This window comes from Bos javanicus, chromosome 9 (assembly GCF_032452875.1).
Source record: "Bos javanicus breed banteng chromosome 9, ARS-OSU_banteng_1.0, whole genome shotgun sequence".
In the NCBI taxonomy this organism is placed as follows: domain Eukaryota; kingdom Metazoa; phylum Chordata; class Mammalia; order Artiodactyla; family Bovidae; genus Bos; species Bos javanicus.
The window spans coordinates 67,805,873-67,827,374 of record NC_083876.1 but is presented as its reverse complement, the minus strand read 5'-3'; the positions used below and the strand labels follow the sequence as shown (position 1 = coordinate 67,827,374).

General features: G+C 38.3%; 1 protein-coding gene across 2 annotated transcripts in view; it reads left to right on the top strand.

The window, feature by feature from the left end:
• ARHGAP18 (Rho GTPase activating protein 18) overlaps positions 1-21,502 on the top strand; it is a 132,487-nt gene that overhangs the window by 70,046 nt on the left and 40,939 nt on the right. For both annotated transcript variants that reach the window (XM_061427937.1, XM_061427936.1), the window contains exons 3-5: positions 1,611-1,849; positions 6,009-6,072; positions 11,403-11,581. In XM_061427937.1, coding sequence (XP_061283921.1) covers positions 1,611-1,849; positions 6,009-6,072; positions 11,403-11,581 — 482 coding nt within the window. The remainder of the gene's footprint in view (positions 1-1,610; positions 1,850-6,008; positions 6,073-11,402; positions 11,582-21,502) is intronic.

Sequence of the window (21,502 nt, the reverse complement as noted above, 5' to 3'; positions counted from 1 at the left end):
TCAATGTTTCAAGATGGCAGCAGCATACTGGTGGCCTGCTGAGTAAGGAGAAAGCATTCTGTGGAAAGAAGCACTCAAGCCTGGTACATAGCCGTGTGTCAGCTATGTCATAACTCTTCAAGGCTAAAGTGGATTCATGAAATGTTGCTCATGATGTGATTATCAAGAATTAGGAGTGTTTCTACACACCCATCCCTTTTCTTTGACTTTAAATAGTTTGAATTTTACCTCTACTTTTTACTGGAACAAGCTGCTCTGTATTGTAATCTTGTTTACTTCCCTTATGGCAGTATCAGCTTTTTCTGACCATTTATACTGAATTCTACTTTAATATCTTTAATAATCATGGTGAGTTTTTATTTCAGTGAACAGTTTTTGTTGCCTGGCAGGCAGAATGCCCTGCACTGCCTTATGTTTCTTGAAGTCAAGGTTATTGATACTTTTATTTCTGCCCTCATGGAGTCTAGATAGTAGAGAAGCTATAGACAAGCACACTGGTCAGTGCTCCGTCTTGTGCTGCGGGCTATAATGGAGCTCTGCAAAGTTCTTTGCATGTGACATGCTCACATTTGGTTATGAGGCAACCACGGCAGCTGTGCTTTAGTTTACAGATGAGAAAACAGAGTCAGCTTGAGGCTAAGTGACTTGACCAAAGTGACATGGCCATCAAGGTGCAGGAATGGAGTATGGACAGATCTTTTGTGTCCCAAGTCCTTGGTTTTCTGATGTCCACTATAAATGTGGAGCTTGGAGTAAATCTGTTCTAGTTGTCATTCAGTTTTTCTACAATCATCAATAAATTTTTTTTTGGCCATGCCTCACAGCAAGTGGGATCTTAGTTCCCTGACCAGGAACTGAACCCTCACCCTCTGCAGTATGAGCCTAGACTATCGGGAAAGTCTTGAATTGTCAACAGATCTAACACAATATTTGCTTTACTATTTACTCCCTTACAGTGTTTTGAGTTGATTCAGTTGTGTAATTAGTTTCCTATAATCTACTTGGTTTTTTTCTGAAAACAGTTTGCTTTTTAAAAAAAAATTGTAAAGAAAGAAAAACAGGACTCTGGTATGCTGACTAGGGGGTTAAAAAATTAATTTGAAATTGATTAGTTCCTGATGTCCAGATGCTTTTTACTTCTTTGCCACACTGTCAGCTACAGAGAGCAGAGAAAATAAGCCTTTCCATCAATTAGGGTTGGACTCTGGGATAGTGCTGAATGTAAGCCAAGAAACAGGGCTTTAATGGCCATCCCCAGCATTGACTTCCTTCTGTAACTTGATGGAAGTAAGTTATCTTTTCATTGCTTGCTCATCTCTGGAAAGGGAACAGTATTATCTTCCCCTAGTTAATCTGCAGGGAAGTTATAGAGGTTAATCACATGTGAAGTAATTTAAAAATTTTAATTGAGTATATATGAAATGGATCTAAAATTTGATATCTTTATGGCTGGAGTTTATGGCAGTGCTCCAAGTTTCAGATAATGATTCTTAGCACTGTGGTTGGGTTATGGTACAAGAGTTTTAGTAAGAGTTTTTAAAACAGTTTTTAAAAATGTGGAAGTTCTCATATTTTGTGATTTAAATACCATTTTTTCTCTACTGTCTCAGAAGGAGAATTGGAAGAAGAGTGGCTTAAGGAGGCCGGTTTGTCTAATCTCTTTGGAGAGACTGCTGGAGATCCCCAAGAGAGCATGGTGTTTTTATCAACACTGACCCGGACGCAGGCGGCAGCTGTTCAGAAACGAGTAGAGACTGTCTCCCAGACCTTGAGGAAAAAAAACAAACAGTACCAGGTTCCTGACGTCAGAGACATATTTGCTCAACAGACAGGGTCAAAAGAAAAGGAGGTAGGTTTTCTTTTTCAGTAACGTAGAGGAATAATGGCTTAGACTCAGCTGAACTCGTCCAGTTAAATTCATATCATTAAAAACTTAATGGGCATGTATATGTAAGGCCACCATAGCTTACTTGGTAAAGAATCCTCCTTCAATGCAGGAGACCCTGGTTCAATTCCTGGGTCGAGAAGATCCTCTGGAGAAAGGATAGGATACCCACTCCAGTATTCTTGGGCTTCCCTGGTGACTCAGCTGGTAAAGAATCTGCCTTCAATGCTGGAGACCTGGGTTTGATCCCTGGGTTGGGAAGATCCCCTGGAGAAGGGAAAGGCTACCCACTCCAGTATTCTGGCCCGGAGAATTCCATGGACTATATAGTTGGTGGAGGTCACACAGAGTTGGACACGACTGAGTGGAGAAGGCAATGGCACCCCACTCCAGTACTCTTGCCTGGAAAATCCCATGGACGGAGGAGCCTGGTGGGCTGCAGTCCATGGGGTCCCGAAGAATGGGACTCGACTGAGCGACTTCCCTTTCACTTTTCACTTTCATGCATTGGAGAAGGAAATGGCAACCCACTCCAGTGTTCTTGCCTGGAGAATCCCAGGGACAGGGGAGCCTGGTGGGCTGCCGTCTATGGGGTTGCACAGAGTCGGACACGACTGAAGCGACTTAGCAGCAGCAGCAGAGCGACTTTCACTTTTCATATGTAAGGCACTGAAGCTCCATGCTGGCCATGATCAAGAGGGATTCAATCCCTGTCCTTCTAGAAGTTACCTGCTGATGGGGCAGAAAATGAAACAAGCTAAAATTCTCTGTGGCAGTCCCTGCACTCAGTGTCCTTGGAGCTTTGGGAGTGCCCCAACCCCCTGGACAATGTGACTGCTAGTTGTTACAGTCAGAGGCAGGAGGTTCTTTTTTCCACATTTACTCTTGTAGGAAAATTTGCTTTTTTTTAAGACTCACGTGGGGATGAATGGAGGTGGAATGCAAGGAACCTAATTGCAGCTGAATTATAAAACAGGAACCCTGAACATGAAATAACTTCCCCTTTGTGTCTGGTGCCTAGCATGTAGAGGATTGGAATAGGTATTTGCCACGATGATGAATTTATTAGTGGAAGCTATTGGAGTCTGGTGGAGACTCGGGCTGATGGCTATTTAAGATAGCATGGTACCAGTCAGAGACCTGAATGGCCTAGAACAGTGCTACTCAGGATAGCCATTTGGTAGGTTGTTTGTGGAGTGCCCATGAGGACCTAAAGAGCTTGCCCAAAATGAAAATTAATATCTGCTCCCAGCAAGAAACAGTCATGCTACCAAGAGAAAAAAAAGGTCAGCTGAACTTAATGGTGTTCTTAGGGTCAAAGTTGGTTGACACATTGAACTGTTCTCAGATGACAGTTAGCATAGCTCTGGTCTAGAAGATCCAGTTGAGTGGATGAAGTAAGAGCAAATAGAACAGATCTTAAATGAGGATTGTAATGATGATAATAGCAATTATTATAGCAGTAGCCACCACCACTGAACACTGTGCTGACTACTTTCCATGCCTTATTTCATTTCATCCTTAGAGCTTGTCCTATGAGTGAGGTTTCATCATTTCTGTTCTACCGCCGAGGCTCATAGACTTTAAGTAACTTGCTCAATGGTCCCATAGATAGTAAACCCAAATTTGTCAGACTCTAAATATGTGCTTTTAACCACTGTACATCCTACTACATTTGGGTTTGCATCTATAATTCTGATATTAAGTAATCCCAGTAAATACATGAGATTGTATTTACACTATAATAAAGGGTAACAAAAATCTTTTTTAAAAATTTGGGAATAAGAAGACATATTTAAGGTATCTTTCTGTCATATAGAGGTTTTTTGGCTTTTTGTAAACATTTCATTCTTCTTAGAAATCCTGCATAGTTGCAGATTGCTACTCTGTTTGTATGGTCAATTGTAGATCAAATCCAGTCCATTTTATGGGAGTTTTGGGGTCACAGGATTGCTCCAGACAGATCTGTTGCTGCTGTGAGGCAGTTACACACTTGCGTGCCACCCATTCGTTATTTGGAAGGACTAGACTGCTTTTTTACAGCAGTAGAAAAATGAATAATAAGGAAATCCAGTATTATTGGCATTTCCTTCCCAATTAAAGAGCCCTCCCTGAGGGAGTTAAGAGGAAGCCAAAAGCGGGAGGGGACAGAGAACTGAGCCTCAGCAAACCATATTCTGTGGGATTCCTGCCAGTCTTGAAGAGGATGTTGCTTCTCAGTGCTAGAAGCAACATTTTTCAGCGAATCCTTGCTAGTGTCTGAATCACATGGTTTGAATTCAAGGTAATTGGTGGATTGTATCGGCTGATGGAGTCAATAAGCGAGAAACAGCACAAGTAAATTAAAATAGTGTTAACTTACGCTTTCTGCCTTTGAAATATGACCACCCGTTAGAAATATGTCTTCCAACCCTCAAGTAAACAGGGGCCAGCCATCTTTACATGCATTTCTTCTATTCTCTAGTAAATGCAGTATGCCCTCCATATCCCTGGCTTCTGCACCTGTGGATAGGGAGGGCTGACTGTGCTCTGCCATTCTTTATAAGGGACCGGAGCATCTCCAGTGTTGGTATTCATGGGGTGGGGGTGTCCTTTAACCAGTCTCCCACAGATACTGAGCGATGACTGTCCATATTCAGCTCTTCCATGTTAAATGCTTCCTCACGAAGCCCTTGCTGACACTAGGAAATAAAATACAGCAATGAATACCATCTGCACTGTCATCTTCAATTGCTTAGGAAAACAGTTTCAACCACATGCTCCGAATATGTGTTCATATGTAAGATTAGAGTTACTGTGCTCGCTGTGCCATGGAGGCCCAGCCTTCTGCAGGCTGGGGGTGGAGGGAGGAAGGTGGTATTGCTCTGCCTGGGGGGACTTAGTACCCCTTTGTGACTGGTGCTCACTGTGTGCTACCCTGCATAATCGAAGGAGAGCACCTCCAGTGCCTGCCCTGCTGCTCTCCCCGCTCTTCTTAGATTGCAGGTGGAGAGGGGAGTCCTTCTCTGCTAACACTTGAGCCCTGACGTGTGGGGAGGGGAGGACAGAGGCTCCGTTCTTTTGTATTGAAATGAAAGTCCACTAGAATGAGTATTTTAAAAACAATTCATTCAGGTAGACCTTTCTGTATGATTGACCGAGGCTCCCCTTCCGGATTCCTCCTGGAGCCTTACTTGGAAAGGAGGGGGTACTGCCTGGACACACTTACTGGGGAGAGGAGCCAGCTGCATTTTACTGTGTCCATAAACCCTTGGAGGGCTTCATTTCTTTGGGTGTCACTGTCCCAACCCCTTGAAAGAGGAGTTCCTTTGACTACCTAAGCTCTTATTACCTGCTTGGCAAATTAGTTTTAATTTCTCTCACATTTATTACTAGCTTTTAAAAAAAGAAGTATTCTGTTTTCTACCTATATATAATTTTATTTTATAAACATGTCATTGAGAGAGAATTCACATACCATCTAGTTAACCCATTTAAAGTTTAAAATACAGAGGTTTTTAGTGTAGTCATGTATATGCAACCATCACCACAGTCATCTTGGCACATGTTCATCATCTCCAAAAGAAACCCCATACCCAGAGCAGTCATTCCTTGCTTTCCCCTCCTTACCCCTAGGCAGCCACTAATCTTTGTCTCTGTGACTTGCCTGTTCTGAAGATTTCGTAGACGTGGAATCACACAGTATGTGGTCCTTGTGACTTTCACTTCATATCATGTTTACAAGGTTCATCCATGTTGTCCCATGTATCTGTACTTTCTTTACTTTTGTTTCTTTTCATTGTCAAATAACATTCCATTGTGTGGATGGCTCACATTTTATTTATCTACTCATTTGTTAATGGATATTAACTTTTTGAGATGTTATCTTAATGGTGTTCCTGATGGTAGGAATACTTGATATGGCCTGTATTTCCACAGAGCTTAGTAGTATGTCTTGTATGTTGTGGGTGATCATGTATTTGTTGGCTGGTTGCTTGTTAATTATAACCATAGTCCTTTTATTTCCGTGGTATAAGTCTGAATACATTTCTTGTGCTCTACAGGTTAGTAATAGAGTTATTTACAATACCATTTCTCTGGTTGTGAGTGGGAAATGACTAAATGGCCCATTTTCTATCTTTAGGCTCCAGATGGCACAGAATCACAATCAGTCGGAACAGATGAAAACAAATACCGAGGAAAAGATGGTAAGTTGGACCCGTTCTCTTGTATTTTCTCATTATTAGTATAACAAATAGATAAGACCATTTAAAACATTCATCTTCAATTCTAGTAAGCAAATTCAATTAAAATACTCTCATATCCAAGTAGATAATTACATAAGTCTGAGCATATAGTTGGCTTTTGAGTTTTTAAAAATACTTGTCTATATCTATTCTAACATCTCTATACATAGTTTTCTTGAATGCTTACCATGTGCCAGGTGCTATGCAGAGACATTTACCTAATTTAATATACTCATGAATGCTCTGTAGTAAATATTATTCTTAACCCATTCGACAGATCAGAGAAGTAAGGTTTTGAGATATAAAGTCACTTCCCCAAGGCCATACAGCTAGTAAGGGGAGCCAGTGAATTTGGAACTTGGTTTTCAAATCTTAAGTTCTTAGCTCATAAATGGATTGCTTTTAAGAAAGCTTAAAAAGACATTTTGAATTAAGATCTGGGGTAGGGGGCGGAAGTTGATTCTAATTCTCCATTTCATTCCTTTTTCTGTATCTGTTATTTCAGAAATGAATTAGAAATTCAAAGCATGGATGAAAACAAATAGTAAGGATTTATTAGTACTTACCAAGAAAGAATTTAAAGCTATTTCATGGATTTACAAAAAGGAAAAACGTTCTAAATTAAGGTCATAGGTTAATCCTTAATGTGTTGCTACTTAGATAATATAACAAAGATGGTCAGTGGCTGCCTGCGTCCCAGTTGGGACTTTGCTTTTGTTTATGTTCTTAATACCCAGCACCTGGGGTGTTCATGGCATTATTAGTGTCATGTTTGGATTGGAAGTAGTGAAGGAAGAGTGTCAGGTAGACTGCGGAGGCCTGGGAAGTGTTCCCAACCTTTCTATAAAAATCAGAGTTTTGTCCAAAATTACTGTTGTTGTTCATTTGCTAAGTCATGTCCACCTCTTTGTGGCCCCATGGACTGCAGCACCCCAGGCTCCTCTGTCCTTCATTATCTCCCAGAGTTAGCTCAGATTTTTACCCATTGAGTCAGTGATGCTATCTAATCATCTTGTCCTCTGTTGCCTCCTTCTCCTCCTGCCTTCAATCTTTGCCAGCATCAGGGTCTTTTCCCATAAGTTGGCTCTTTACATCAGGTGGCCAGAGTATTGGAGCTTCAGCATCAGCCCTTCCAAAGAATATTCAGGGTTGATTTTCTTTAGGATTGACTGGTTTGATCTCCTTGCAGTCCAAGGGACTCTCAAGAGTCTTCTCCAGCACCATAGTTTGAAAGCATCAGTTCTTCGGCACGCAGCCTTCTCTATGATCCAACTCTCACATGTGCACATGACTATCGGGAAAACCATAGCTTTGACTAGATGGACCTTTGTTGGCAAAGTGATGTCTCTGCTTTTTAATACACTGTCTAGGTTTGTCATAGCTCTCCTTCCAAAGAGCAAGCATCTTTTAATTTCATGGCTACAAAGTCACCATTTGCAGTGACTTTGGAGGCCAAGAAAAGAAAATTTGTCACTTTGGGACATTTTGGAGTCTTGGAGCATCTAATATCTTTATCTTTCCTTCCAAGCTTTTATCTCAAAACTTCTCTCCTGTACCCCTGCCTTCAAATAGATACATACACATAATATGTGTGTGTGTGTGTGTATGTTCATATGTATATATGTGTGTGCATGTGTGTGTATAGACACATGAGTCTATATATTTATATTTGTATTCATAAAAGCACCTGCTTTTTACTATTCTGTGGAAATTTCTTCAGTTACATAAGTATATCAGATTAAAATGATTGGGTGTTTCCCCAGGCCTGTGTGCCTGCTGACACTGGAATGGCAGGCGTTGGAATAGCCCTTGCTGGCTGGGTAGAGAACTGGGTTGTCAAGAGAGACAGATGAACCTTTTGTGCCAGTGTCAATATGTTTTGGGCTTTGGAGAAGAGCGACTGGCAATTGCTAAATGAATACTGAGGAAAACATTGTCCTTTCTTGGTGTTTTCCTCCTTTGCTGGAGATGCTGATATAGCCTATGTAAACAGAAGTTCTGGAAGGCAGGCTCATTGTAGCAGCTTTTTCCAGCCTAGCTTGCGGCAGCCAAGTGGAATGTGACAAGCTTGCTGCCTGATTTACATCTGCTTTTGCTGGAATACTATGAAGTGGGCAGAGAGCCTCCAGTGAGAATAATAAGATAATGTGTATGACGCCATCCAAGTCACTGAGGATTTACTACTGCACCTGTTCTGGGCAATACCGTGCTCTTTTGCTAGCCAGTGAATTCCCCAGTGTTATGCAAACGTTGAAAGGTTCTGAATGAAATGCTCGGAAAATATTGTCTGGAGTTCAAAAGTGGAGCTCTTTCCACTTGAAATATGAAAGCCTGAGCTACATAGTCTATTTTAAATGTTTTCTCTACACTTGGGCTTTTATGCATGTTCTATAAAGTTACTTATTCTAAATGAAAATTATAACATTTTAATGTTGCCAGGGTTGTTGCATTTCAAATTCATTAATCTACTGCTAAGTATCAATCTTCTCACCAAATTATACAGTATGTATTTGAAAGACCAATGTTCAATACATACATTTAGAAGTGTTAATAATGCCCATGAAAGTTAAAACTTTCATGTAATATATATTTTCTTTTTTTGAGTTCCATGGAGGAAGCAAAATTATTTTTTTAAATAAAGACGTGGATTATTTTGGACAGTTGAAAAACTTTGAGTTTTTGAAAATATTTGTAACTTGGTGCTATTGTCCACTTTAAAAACCAAAGGAGAAAATAGATTAAAACTGTATTATTTACACTTCAGGGCTTAAAGAGCCAAAAGGTTTATCTCAGCTTTCTCTATTAATGTTTCTCCTTGAGAAAGTGAAAGTGAAGTCACTCAGTCGTGTCCGACTCTTTGCAACCCCGTGGACTGTAGCCCACCAGGCTCCTCCGTCCATGGGATTCTGCAGGCAAGAATACTGGAGTGGGTTGCCATTTCCTTCTCCAGGGGATCTTCCCGACCCAGGGATCAAACCCAGGTCTCCCACACTGCAGACAGATGCTTTACCCTCTGAGCCACCAGGGAGAGTAAATGATTAATTCATAAATACTTTTATTAGCGAATTAACCATCCATTTCTTAGATCATCCTGAAACTCTTTTTCTTGCTATCTGCCTTAACTGGAGTTATCATTTAATCCTTAATCCTTCTCTATATTGTGCTTGTTGTTTTTGATAATATTTGGAGGAAATTCATATGTTTTAAATGTATTCTAACTTAATTATAATTTTTCTCCTCAGTTTTGAGTTCAGCACAGAACATTTATTTGTGTGTGGTGGGGGAGGTTGTGTTTATTGCAGCTCTGATGTGGGGCTGTTAAGAACAGGGAGTCCATTTAAAATGCTTGTTCGTAAACACTCAGGTTTTGGAAAGGTAGCTTCTAATTTAAGAAAATGGCTAATCAGTTTTTTCCTCTCAGAATGGTTTCCTAGGAAACCAACATACATATTCACAGTAAAACATAAAGTAGTGTAAACCAGTGGGAAAATAAAACTCAAATTGTGCTTTGATATTTAATTTAATACTTTAAAAATTAATCAGAGGTCTAGTTATCCTTAGTTTTAAACAAAATTGTCACAGGCTGTTGAAAAAGCATAATGTAGCATAGTTAGGAACAGATAAATACAATCAGAGCTCCAAATTTACTCTTATTTTTAGACTTGACATAGGTCAGTTCTTTCTTTCTTTCTTAACTATGAGATGTGACCAGGGCCAGCTATATAATTTGCAAGGCTCAGTGCAAACTGAAAATGTAGAGCTTCTCATTCAAATTTCAAGAAGGCAACAGCAGAGCATTAAGCCCAGTGTGGGGCCCGTACCAAGCACTTCGAAAGTCCTACACCCATGAAGCCTGCCCTGCTTATTGAGTGGGAGTGAAAAAGGCTAGATTTAGATTTATTCTTATTTTCTTTTGAGTAAAATAATTTTTGTGTTTGTTTTTTATTTAAATGACTACAAATATAGAAAATATATAGAAGGTAATACAGATATGTTTTCTGAAGGCATCAGACTTTTAATAGTAAATGTGTATATATAACATATTTATTAAATTAAAAAATTAACTTACCTTCCATCACCTTGTTGTGTTAGTATATATGCATTTGATTGTAGCGCATAAGCTTACTGATGTAATCTAGAGCCGCTCACCATGAATTAAAGGTCACAGTGAGAAAATGACAATAATCCTGTCGTTGATGCCAGATGTTTTTCTAGTGTGAGTTGTGTTAAAACCAAAAATTTATCAAATAGCCAAATTTAGAAGTATTTTCTTCCAAGCTTAAACCTGATGTTTTTCAGCAAGGAAATTTTCAAATGTTAATCCCCCCCTCCCCCAGAGGATTAACAGCAAATAAAGCAAGAAAAAAATGTTAAATTTATTATAAACTGTTGATGTAAATACCTGGAACTCATTTGACTAGATTTATAGTTGTAAGAACTGTTATAATCCCTGTAATAATCTGATTCCTGAACCAGGTACCTCCAGAACTGACTCCCACGGTGAACATTCTTGGTGCTGGAATTTTTGCTTTGATTGGTAGATAGCATTCCAGAAAGGACATGCAGGGCATGAAAGAAATCTTATTCAGGAATCTGTTCCACTGTGAGGAAATTAAATGGTATATCATAGTTTTAAAAACCTTTGTTCAGTCATCTCCAACTCTGTGTGACCCTGTGGACTCTACCCTGCCAGGCTCCTCTGTCCATGGGATTCTCCAGGCAAGAATACTGGAGTGGGTTGCCATCTCCTTCTCCAGGGCATCTTCCCAACCCAGGACTTGAATCTAGGTCTCCTGCATTGTCAGGTAGATTCTTTAGCGTCTGAGCCACCAGGGTTGTAAGAGAGTAAAACTAACCTCCTTCTCTTCTCATTTCTGAGTATAAAGTAAAACAATCATTAAGTGTACTAAATTTTAATCTCCCAGTATAATATAAAACAACAATTAAGTTTTAGTAAGTTGTTAAGAGTTTTTCATTCATTGCTTGAGATCATCCAGGAATGTTTTAGAATTGGATTCAATCTAAGAACTGTGACCTCAGAGAAAGATTCCACAATTCAGCTCTGGCTTTCTGGTTACCACCTTGCCTCCTCTGTCCCCCATGTGCCATTGTTAGGATTCCTTGAGTATATGTTTTACTATGAAAAGAAGGGTTAATTATTTTATTGCTTACAGTAAGTAGTACTTTTCCTAAAGGTTTATATAGTTGATGTGTTAGAAGTTTGTTTGTTTGTTTTTTTTTTTAAAGAAGTAACCAAAGCCCAGGAATTAAGTCTTCTATTTTGTTCCCAGACCAGGCATCTCACCTAGGTGTTGGTGGAAAGGAGCTGACCCCACTGGTGCCTGAGGAGGCACCTGCCTCTGAAACAGACATCAACCTGGAGGTATCATTTGCAGAGCAAGCTGTCAGTCAGAAAGAAAGCTCCAGAGAGAAGATCCAGAGGAGCAGAGGTGATGATGCCACGTTACTGGTACGTAGTACACTATTCAGATGCCACTATCAGATTACATTTTTCATCAGCTGTTTATTTTGAAAAATTTAAGTCCCTAGAAAAGTTGAAAGAGTAGTATAGAATACATCCCTAGAGCCTCCCTGTAGATCCCATTCACCAGTTATAACATTATACAGCTTTTACTCTTTCTTGGGCTTCCCAGGTAGCTCAAACGGTAAAGAATCTGCCTGCATTGCGGGAGACCTGGGTTCGATCCCTGGGTCAGGAAGATCCCCTGGAGAAGGGGATGACAACCCACTCCAGTATTCTTGCCTGGAGAATTCCGTGGACAGAGGAGCCTGGCGGGCTGCAGTCCATGGGGTTGCAAAGAGTCAGACATGACTGAGCAACTAACACTTTCACTTTTCACTACTCTCTTTCTGTATCTGTCTATGTATAGGTTGTGCCGTATACACTCACTTTTTTTTTTTTAAGCCTAACAAGGCCAGATTAAACAAAACAGGTATAATGCTTAAGAACTTGAATATTAAAACAATTATATTTTAATATATGACCATATTAGAAATTTCCCAGTTGTCATAATATTGTCCTAATAGTCTCTCCCTCGCTCTACCTGGGATTCAAACAAGGGTTATGTGTTGCGTTTGATGTCATATCTTTTTGGTTTCTTAAATTTAGATTAGAGCCTCTGATTTTTCTGTATATTTTAAAGACTCCAAATCAAATTTCTGATTTTGTCTGTTTTTGATAACTGAATTCAAGTTGAATAGTTTTGGCAAACCTAGATGCCTAGATTGTTTATGCCTCCCATCGCATCATCAGAAGAGGTGTGTGATGTCAGATAGCCCTCTTATTTCTGTCCTCATTATAAAAATACCTTTTCCTATTGGTAACTGATGCTAATTTGTGATCCTTGAAACCGAATGCATAGCCTATCTGCCAGTAAAACCTATCATCCAGTGGCTTTACCGTGCATTTGTGATCCTTACCTGAAAAAACAGACTAGTGTTAGAGAAGTGGTGATTTTTCTAATTTTATTATTCCTTCTATATTGACTAGCTGGCAATCTTCTGCGATAGTTGCTTTTCCTCCCTTTTCTCTTTTTATTTTTGAATGTCACTGTGCAGAAGCTTCCATTTTTCATTCAGTGTTTTATAAATCATTACTGTTTTTCTTTGACGTTTAAGTTTACCCAAGTTTGACAAAAGGCAGCCCTTCAAGCTGGTTCCTATGCCATTTGAACATGTACTCCTTGTTTCACTCCTTTGCTTTCTGGTACAAGATGTTCTATGCTCACCTTGTACTTTTCTCCCCTCAGATTAGGAAGAATCTATTTCTTCAAGGAACCCTTGTTTTTTCAGAAGCATATTGTATTTAGAAACCAACCTCTGTGTACTGAGTGTTTTCACTGATACCAAATGTCTTATATTTTTTAAAAATACACTTACTTATTTTGTAAGATTTCACATACATAAAAGCTAACAGGGATAGTATAATGAACCCCCCACCAAGCCCCAACATTCGTTAACCCATGACTAGTTCTGTCCTATGCACACCCCCAAGCAGTTCCCTACAAGATAAAAGGTTATTTTTAAATTCATATTGCTATTATTGTACCTATTTAAAATGCTAACAATTATTAATTTCAAATATCTAAATATTAAATTTCATATTGTATTGCAAATTTCATGATTTTTTTTTTTTTACAGTTTGTTTGAATCAGAATCCAGATAAGGTTCATGCGTTGCAGTTGGTTGAGTTGGTTGAAAGTGCTTTTCAAGCGGCTTTAATCCCTCCCTTCCTTCCTCCTCCTGGCAGTGTGTCTCTGTCTCTGCCTCCCTCTGTCTCTTCATTAAGTTCTTTTCCCCTATCCTTTTTTACTTCTTTCCTCCCATTCTCCTTCTCTCAGAATTTGTTTGTTGAAGAAGCCTGCTTATTAAGTTTCTAATTCTGTTCCCATGTCCTTCTCTTTTTTGTAGATTGGTTAACTCTAGATTTATCAGATTCATGCTCTTTTTTTTTTTTTTGGTCAAGATTACTTCTTGTGATCATGTAGCAAGAGATACAAAATTCTGTCTTTCTTGTTTGTGAAATTAGCAGCAGCTGCTGATCAGTACTTATATCCATTTATTAATGGTTATAAAATCATGTTCTAATAAATTCATTTATTAATTTGAATATCTCTCTTAAAACTTTCTCAAGGGTTACTTCTTACTTTCATTTACCAGTTTTCTTTTTTTCTTCTTTTCTTAGATTCCCTAGTACCTTTCATTAATGACCAACTAGTGTTGTTTTAATTTTCTTGTAAAAATAATACCTTAACTCATGTATGACATGACTCTAGAGATAATTTCTCGTGTGTTTTAGCATGTTTTTTGTTCCAGACATGTTGTTGTTCTTGTTGTTCAGTTGCAAAATTGTGTCCAGCTCTTTGTGACCTCGTGGACTGTAGCACACCAGGCTCCTCTGTCCTCCTCTGTTAGCTCAAATTCATGTGCACTGGGTCGGTGATACCATCTAACCATCTCCTCCTGTGCTTCCCCTTCTTTCATCTTCAATCTTTACTGGCATGTCAGGGTCTTTTCCAGTGAGTCAGCTCTTCACATGAGGTGGTCAAAGTATTGAAGCTTATCAGTCCTTCCAATGAATATTCAGGGTTGATTTCTTTTAGGACTGACTGGTTTGAACTCCTTGCAGTCCAAGGGACTCAGGAATCTTCTCTTGCACCACAGTTTGAAAGCACCGACTCTTCAGTGCTCAGCCTTCTTTATAGTCCAACTCTCACATCCGTACATGACAAAACCCATAGCTTTGACTATATGGATCTTTGTTGGCAAAGTGTTATCTCTGCTTTTTAATGTGCTATGTAGGGCTTTTCCTAGCTTTCCTTCTAAGGAGCAAGTGCCTTTTAATTCCATGGCTGCAGTCACTGTCCACAGTGATTTTGGAGCCAAGGAAAGAAAATCTGTTATTGCTTCCACTTTTTCCGCATCTATTTTGCCATGAAGTGGTGGGGCTGGATGCCGTGATCTTAGTTTTGTTTTGTTTTTAATGTGGTTGTCTGAGGAGGCTTAACAAATAGCTGAGGAAAGAAGACAAGCGAAAGGCACAGGATAAAGGGAAAGATCTACCCAACTGAATGCAGAGTTCCAGAGAATAGCAAGGAGAAATAAAAAGGCCTTCTTTAATGAACAATGCAAAGAAATAGAAGAAAACAGTAGAATGGACAAGACTAGAGATCTCTTCAAGAAAATTGGAGATATAAAGGGAACATTTCATGCAAGGATGGGCATGATAAAGAACAGCAATGATAAGGGGCTAGCAGAAGAGGAACTATATAAGAAATGTCTTAATGACCTTGATAACCATGATGATGCCATCACTTACCTAGAGCCAGACATCCTGGAGTTGAAGTCAGGTAAGCCTTAGGAAGCATTATTATGGACAGAATTAGTGGAGGTGACAGAATTCCAGCTGAGCTATTTAAAATTTTAAAAGATGATGCTGTTAAAGTGCTATACTCAATATGTTAACAAATGTGTCATAACAGTACTGGAAAAAGGCAGTTTTCATTCCAATCCCAAAGAAGGGCAATGCCAAAGAATGTTCTAACTATCATACAATTGTACTCATTTCGCATGCTAGAAAAGTAATGCTCAAATTCCTTCTAGCTTGGCTTTAGCAGCATGTGAACTGAGAACTCCTAGATATACAAGCTAGGAACAGGTAGAGGAATCAGAGATCAAATTGCCAACATTTGTTGAATCATAGAAAAAACAAGAATATTCTAGAAAAGCGTCTACTTCTGTTTCATTGACTAAGAGATGGGAATACCAGAACACCTTACCTGTCTCCTGAAAAACCTGTATGCGGGTCAAGAGGCAACAATTAGAATTGAACATGGAACAACTGACTGGTTCCAAATTGGGAAAAGAGGATGACAAGGCTGTATATTATCATCCTGCTTATTTAGCATCTATGCAGAGTTCAACATGTGAAATGCCAGGCTGGATGAATCAAAAGGTAGCATCAAGATTGCTGGGAGGAAGATCAACAACCTCAGATATGCAGATGATACCACTCTAATGGCAGAAAGTGAAGAGGAACTAATGAGCCTCTTGATGGGGGCGGGGGGGGGGGGGTGAAAAGAGGAGAGAGAAAAAGCTTGCTTGAAACTCAACATTCAAAAACCTAAGATCATGGCATCTAGTCCCGTCACTTCATAGATCCAAACCTAGAATTATCTATTTCCTCAAGAAACACTGATTCTACTTAGTAGAAATATACTTTTGTTACTGTGTTCAGGATACTAGGAACGTTCCCTTCTCTGAGTTGATTATTGTTAAAGCCTTTACAAAAGACAGAAGTACATCTGTATCTTCTTTCTTCCATGCTGAGAATAGTGGTTCTGAGGATACAGCAGATAATATAATTAGAATATCACATAATTACTTGTGTGTTTATCCTTTATTACTGCACAGCATTCTCAGAATAGAAATAGTAACACTGCTATCAACAATATGATAACCAAAAAATAGTTTAAACTTGTTTTCTTTTCCTCAGTTGGCTGTATCCTTAGGGTTTTATCCCAAAAGGACTGTAATAATCAAATTAGTCTGCTTCAGGTTGTTTAGGATAGTTATTCTCCATATGGTTATGCCACTCACTGCATACCCAGTTGGTTAATTTCATTTTCTATTGAATGTTTAGGGATTGCTTTGTTGAAACTTAATTGTGTTTTGTAAACATGTGAATTATCTAAGTGGTCCAAAGGTCATAATTAAAAACAAGGTGTATTAGAAGTCTCACTTCCATTCTTGAGCCATCACCCTCTTCTCTCCCTCCCCTTTACAGGTTAATTTACATTACAGGTCAATTTCTTTTTATTTTAATTTTATGGTTTATCCTTCCATTCTTAGATAGATACACTCTTGATTATTTACTTAGACTTGGCAGTATGTCCTGGAGATCACTCCATAGTAGCATAGAAAAATATCTGTCATTCTTTTTTATTTATATGTTGTGCCATGTTATGAAGCTCTATCACAATTTATTCAACCAGTCATCTGACAATGGGCTTCTAGGTTGTTTCCAGGCTTTATCAAAAAATTTTAAGGATCTATTTTCATGCCTAGTGGGAAAAGTAAAGGAGTATGCGTCATGTGGCCTAAAGAGATAAATCAGGCTCCCAGCCCATCCTTAGCAAAAGTATCTTTTACAAGTAATAGTCTTCTCCATTGCAGCGGGCGTGAGTTTGATCACTGATCTGGGAACTAAGTTCCCACATGCCACACTGTGTGACAGATAAGTAAATGACAGTGATGGTCTTCTATATCTCAACAGATGGAAGGGAGGTTAAGTAAAAGTAGTCTAATTAAACAAGATGAAGACACTGTTGACTTTTAAGTTGTTGATTCAAACAGTGGAATATAAAAGGAATTCATTTCTACTTCAGAAACTTAAAGACAAAACTTCCTCTCTCACTTTATTCTCTGCCTAACAAACTGATTTTTGCTCACCTACTTTCTAGATTTTATTCATGTTTTGCCTCAAGCTTAAAGTGACCTTCCCATTTCTACCCCTCTGTTGTTCTCTGTTTATCATCCTTAACCCATCCTTTGGGGTCTAGCTCATATCTAGCTTTACTGTTAGCGCTATCCTGTTTTCAAACTTACAGTAATAAAATGTATAAAATCGTTTTTTAAACTGTTAAGATGCCATGCTTTTGATAATTATTGTCAGTGTACCCATGAATTTATTTATGTATATATGCATCAGTTTATCTATACAACCATTTACTTATTTGTATATCTTCTGGAAAGCATACTGTAAGCTTTCTACAAGTCATAAACATGGTTGGTGAGGTAAATATTTATATTCCTCACTCTGAGGTGAGAGTCTAAGCAGATAAAACCTTAATTTCCATTTCTACTCCATGGTCTTCTGCTTCTGTGAATAAGCAGTGTGTTTTATGTAATACATTGTTCTTCGTTGACCTCATTTTGTATTTGCTTCTTTTTTTTTTACAGCATTGAGCAGTCTTTGTTAATTCTTTATGATCTCTCAGCAGATTCAAATTTCTCCTCTTAAATTTGGAGCTCAGGTTTTATAACTTTAATGTGTGTTAGGATGAAAATTTAGCTTATTACATATTGTGTTTTGTGTACCCATAATATCTTAGAAAGTATGCTGTATAATTACTTTGCTCATTTATCAAGTGATCTCTATGAAATAGATATTATGATTCTCCTTTCATAGTTAGAGAGATTAGGAGGTGCATGGTAAGTCTTGGCTTCACTGCCTAATCTTTTGAAGCTGGAATTTTTTCTGGAAGATCCTGATGACATGTGCCCTAAAGGTATATGTTCATTTAACTTAGACGTGTCCTTGTTTTGATGCTACTGACAACTTCAGGATAGCTTGGGAGGTTACATGAATAAGATTCTGGTATGTCGAGTTCATCTCTACAGTAGAAATAAGTAAAGGAGAAATAGCACTCCTTTATCCTATCTTGGCAGACTAAAAACAATAAGAGTTTATTTAGAAATTTTTAAGATCATAGTATTGAAATGATAACTATGGTGAAGCCTGTATTAGTTCTTGTCTTTATTCAGTGTATTTTGGATTCTTACTGAATTATGTTTAATTCAAGTAAATTCATGTTTTATGGCAACTTTGCTTGTCTTGTAACCAAGCTTTATGCATACTGAAGGCCACAGGCTTGTGTGGAGGCCCAAGTTGGGAGTTTGCTAGAAAATGAAACTTTGGAGGAAGCAGAAGGACAGTAAAAGAAATGTTAGTTTGGGATAGAGTAAGGAGAATGAGAACCTAAGACAGACACACGTTTGTGTACAAATGTGTGAGATAGCTGTAGGATCATGATCTTGAATTGTCAAGAAAAGTTTAAATTATGATTATTCCTTGCCATTAAAAACTCTTTTTAAAAACTGTAAATTTGAAAGTTTCCTAAAATTTCATTTATCTAGAAACGTTCTAGGTTCTCTAGGTTGACAGTGAGTGAAATACTTTAATAAAATCACATTTTACACATGGAAAAATCTTAGGTAAGAAATGAATTTCCTAGCAGGTGATAAGAAGTCATCTGTGGAAATTGACCAAGTAAGAGTAGATTCTCTTGCTTTCAGAGTTGAGGCTAGAGTGACTTGATGAGTGAAAAAGTCAAGTATGTCGTTACTGGTAAGGTTTCTAACGGGCCCCTCATATTTCAAAGCTTACAGAAGAGGGTGCACCCAGGGAGAGTTGCCTGATTAATTTATGGTGACACGTGGGAGCCAATGACCTTATATGTTTTGAAAAATTTTATTTCACTCCCCTTTTAAAAGCACATTTTTCAAAAGGTAAAGAGCTTTCCTTTTGCTGAAATTGCACTGCCTTCTCTTAGCCAACGAACTGAACCATCCAGTCTATTAACTAAACAAAAATGACATGAAACTTCATAAATATTTAAAACTCCTGCTATGAATTAAACATTGGGATAAAGAACTAACTCCTTTCATTAAGTACATTGTTAAATAAATAAATAAATAAAGCTCATGACATATTGCTTGGTAAATCAAATGTTTGAACGAATAATATTTCAGGTTTCTTTAAACATTTACCTTGGGTAATGCTTTAAATAATTATATTACATGTATTTGGCTTATTAGACCAGATGCAACTGATTTTAATGAAGCATGTAGGACTTTTTTTTTTTCTTTTTTAAAATAAATGGTTGGTAAATAGTATTGGTTCAGTCCTTCAGAAAACAAAGCAATTAGCAGAACTCTGGACCAGGCGAGAAGAAAATGAGGATAGTTTTGTGTGATTTGAAAATGAAGCTCAGTACAAATCACAGGAAATTGAGGGAGCATCAAGCCAGTGACCCCACCCCTCACTGAGCTTGATTCTGTGCTTTTCTCCCTGTTGGGTGTGTGTCTTCATTCATTGTATACACGGAGACAGAACACCTGCAGTGTGTCAGGGCTGTGGGGCAGTGGGTGTACAGAGGTGATTAAGACATGGTTTCTGTCCTTGAGGGTTTCATGTCCTACATCATACATCAATACTGATCAACCTAGATTCTTCCCTGCCTATTGCGGGGCATGAGGAAAGTGGAGCAGAACAGAATGACTACTGAATTTAGGATTTAAAAGATCTGAATTTGACTCCTTATGTCACTGGCTATGTGGACATTGGCTCAGACAGTAAAGAATCTGCCTGCAATGCTGAAGACCTGGGTTTGATCCCTGGCTTAGGAAGATCTCCTGGGGAAGAGAATAGCAACCCACTCTTGTATTCTTGCCTGGGAAATCCCATGGACAGAGGAGCCTGGAGGGCTGCAGACTATGGGGTTTAACAGAGTCAGAACAACTAAGCAACTAACACTTTCACTTCACTTTAGTCTCTTAATGAGCCTCAGTTTCCCCATGTAGAATATGCTGTAATAATACTTGTCTTATTGGAACTTTTGCAGAATAAAATGAAAAACTATTTATCAGAATGAGTATTACCATTTTTGTCTTACCTTGCAGTAATAGTTAAAAGAAAAACTGTGATACCTGTCTGCATGTTCTCAACTCCTATGCACTGTACTATTGACCTTGGAAATTATGCTGAAAATTCACTAAGGCTCAATATGAATAATATCTTTCCATAATAATATGAAAAGGATACTGTTGTTCTTTTAATGTTTTTATGGGGAAACTGTATCACAAAAATAGAAGAATTATCTCTTTTCTCCTATAGTGGACTCTCGAGAATATAGCAGATTCTAAAGGTTCTGTCAAAGGTTCTACAATGAACTACAGAAGATTCTCTCTTGGAGTTGAGTTTGCTTGAAAGGAATTAGCTGCTAAATTGCCAAAAGTTGTAGGTTTTAGGAAATGTTCTAGGATGGTAACTCTCAAACATTTTGGTCCTGTAACCCCTACAGACTCTTGAAAAAATTATTGAGGACTTCACAAAGCTTTTGTCTAATCAGTCAGGACAGATATTGGTGTTGAGGAGAATAACTGCCACACCTTGCAGTGCTTTGGTGAAAGCTCAGATGCATGGCCTTCTGGCCAGGAATCTGTGATTCGTATTGTTGGAGCATTCACTGTCTCCCTGTAGGTTGCAGCTCTGTTTGCTCTGGCTGGCCTAAGAAAGAAGGCATAAACAGATTTCTACGGAAGCTATGATTCCTTGGAAGACTCTGAGGAGATGAAGAAGGCTGGTACAAAGTGATTTTGGAATGTAAAGAATTTCTTTGGATTGAGTTCTGTGGAAGTTGGTCACTGACTGTGCTCTTGAGCTCTGAAATATAAATAAGTAGTCTAAGGAATAGTTTCTCTTGATGATTAATTAAAAGTACTGTCTGTGTAGTGGGGAGGAGCATGGGGTGCTTTTCTTTATGTCAGTTATATCTATGGATATTTGCCATGATATAAATTAAAATAGAAAAATTTAAACTATTAATCCATTTAAAATTTATTATTATGGTAAGCATAAATAACATTTTTATGAAAAAGTTGTATTTTCTAAAACAAATTGCAGTCAGATTCTTTACCATCTGAGCCACCAAGGAAGCCCATATTATAAATGAAAATTGAAAAAAATTTAAACTATTAATCCATTTAAAATACAATATTATGGGGAACATAAATAATATCTTCATTAAAAATAGTCATTTTTCCAAAGCAAATTTTTGTTTGTTTTTATTTATTTATTTATTTTATTTAATTGGAGGCTAATTACTTTACAATATTGTAGTGGTTTTTGCCATACATTAACATGAACCAGCCATGGGTGTACATGTGTCCCTCATCCTGAACCCCGCTCCCACCTCCCTCCCCTTCCCATTCCTCAGAGTTGTCCCAGTGCACTGACTTTGCGTGCCCTGTTTCATGCCTCAAACTTGGACTGGTGATCTGTTTCATATATGGTAATACACACGTTTCA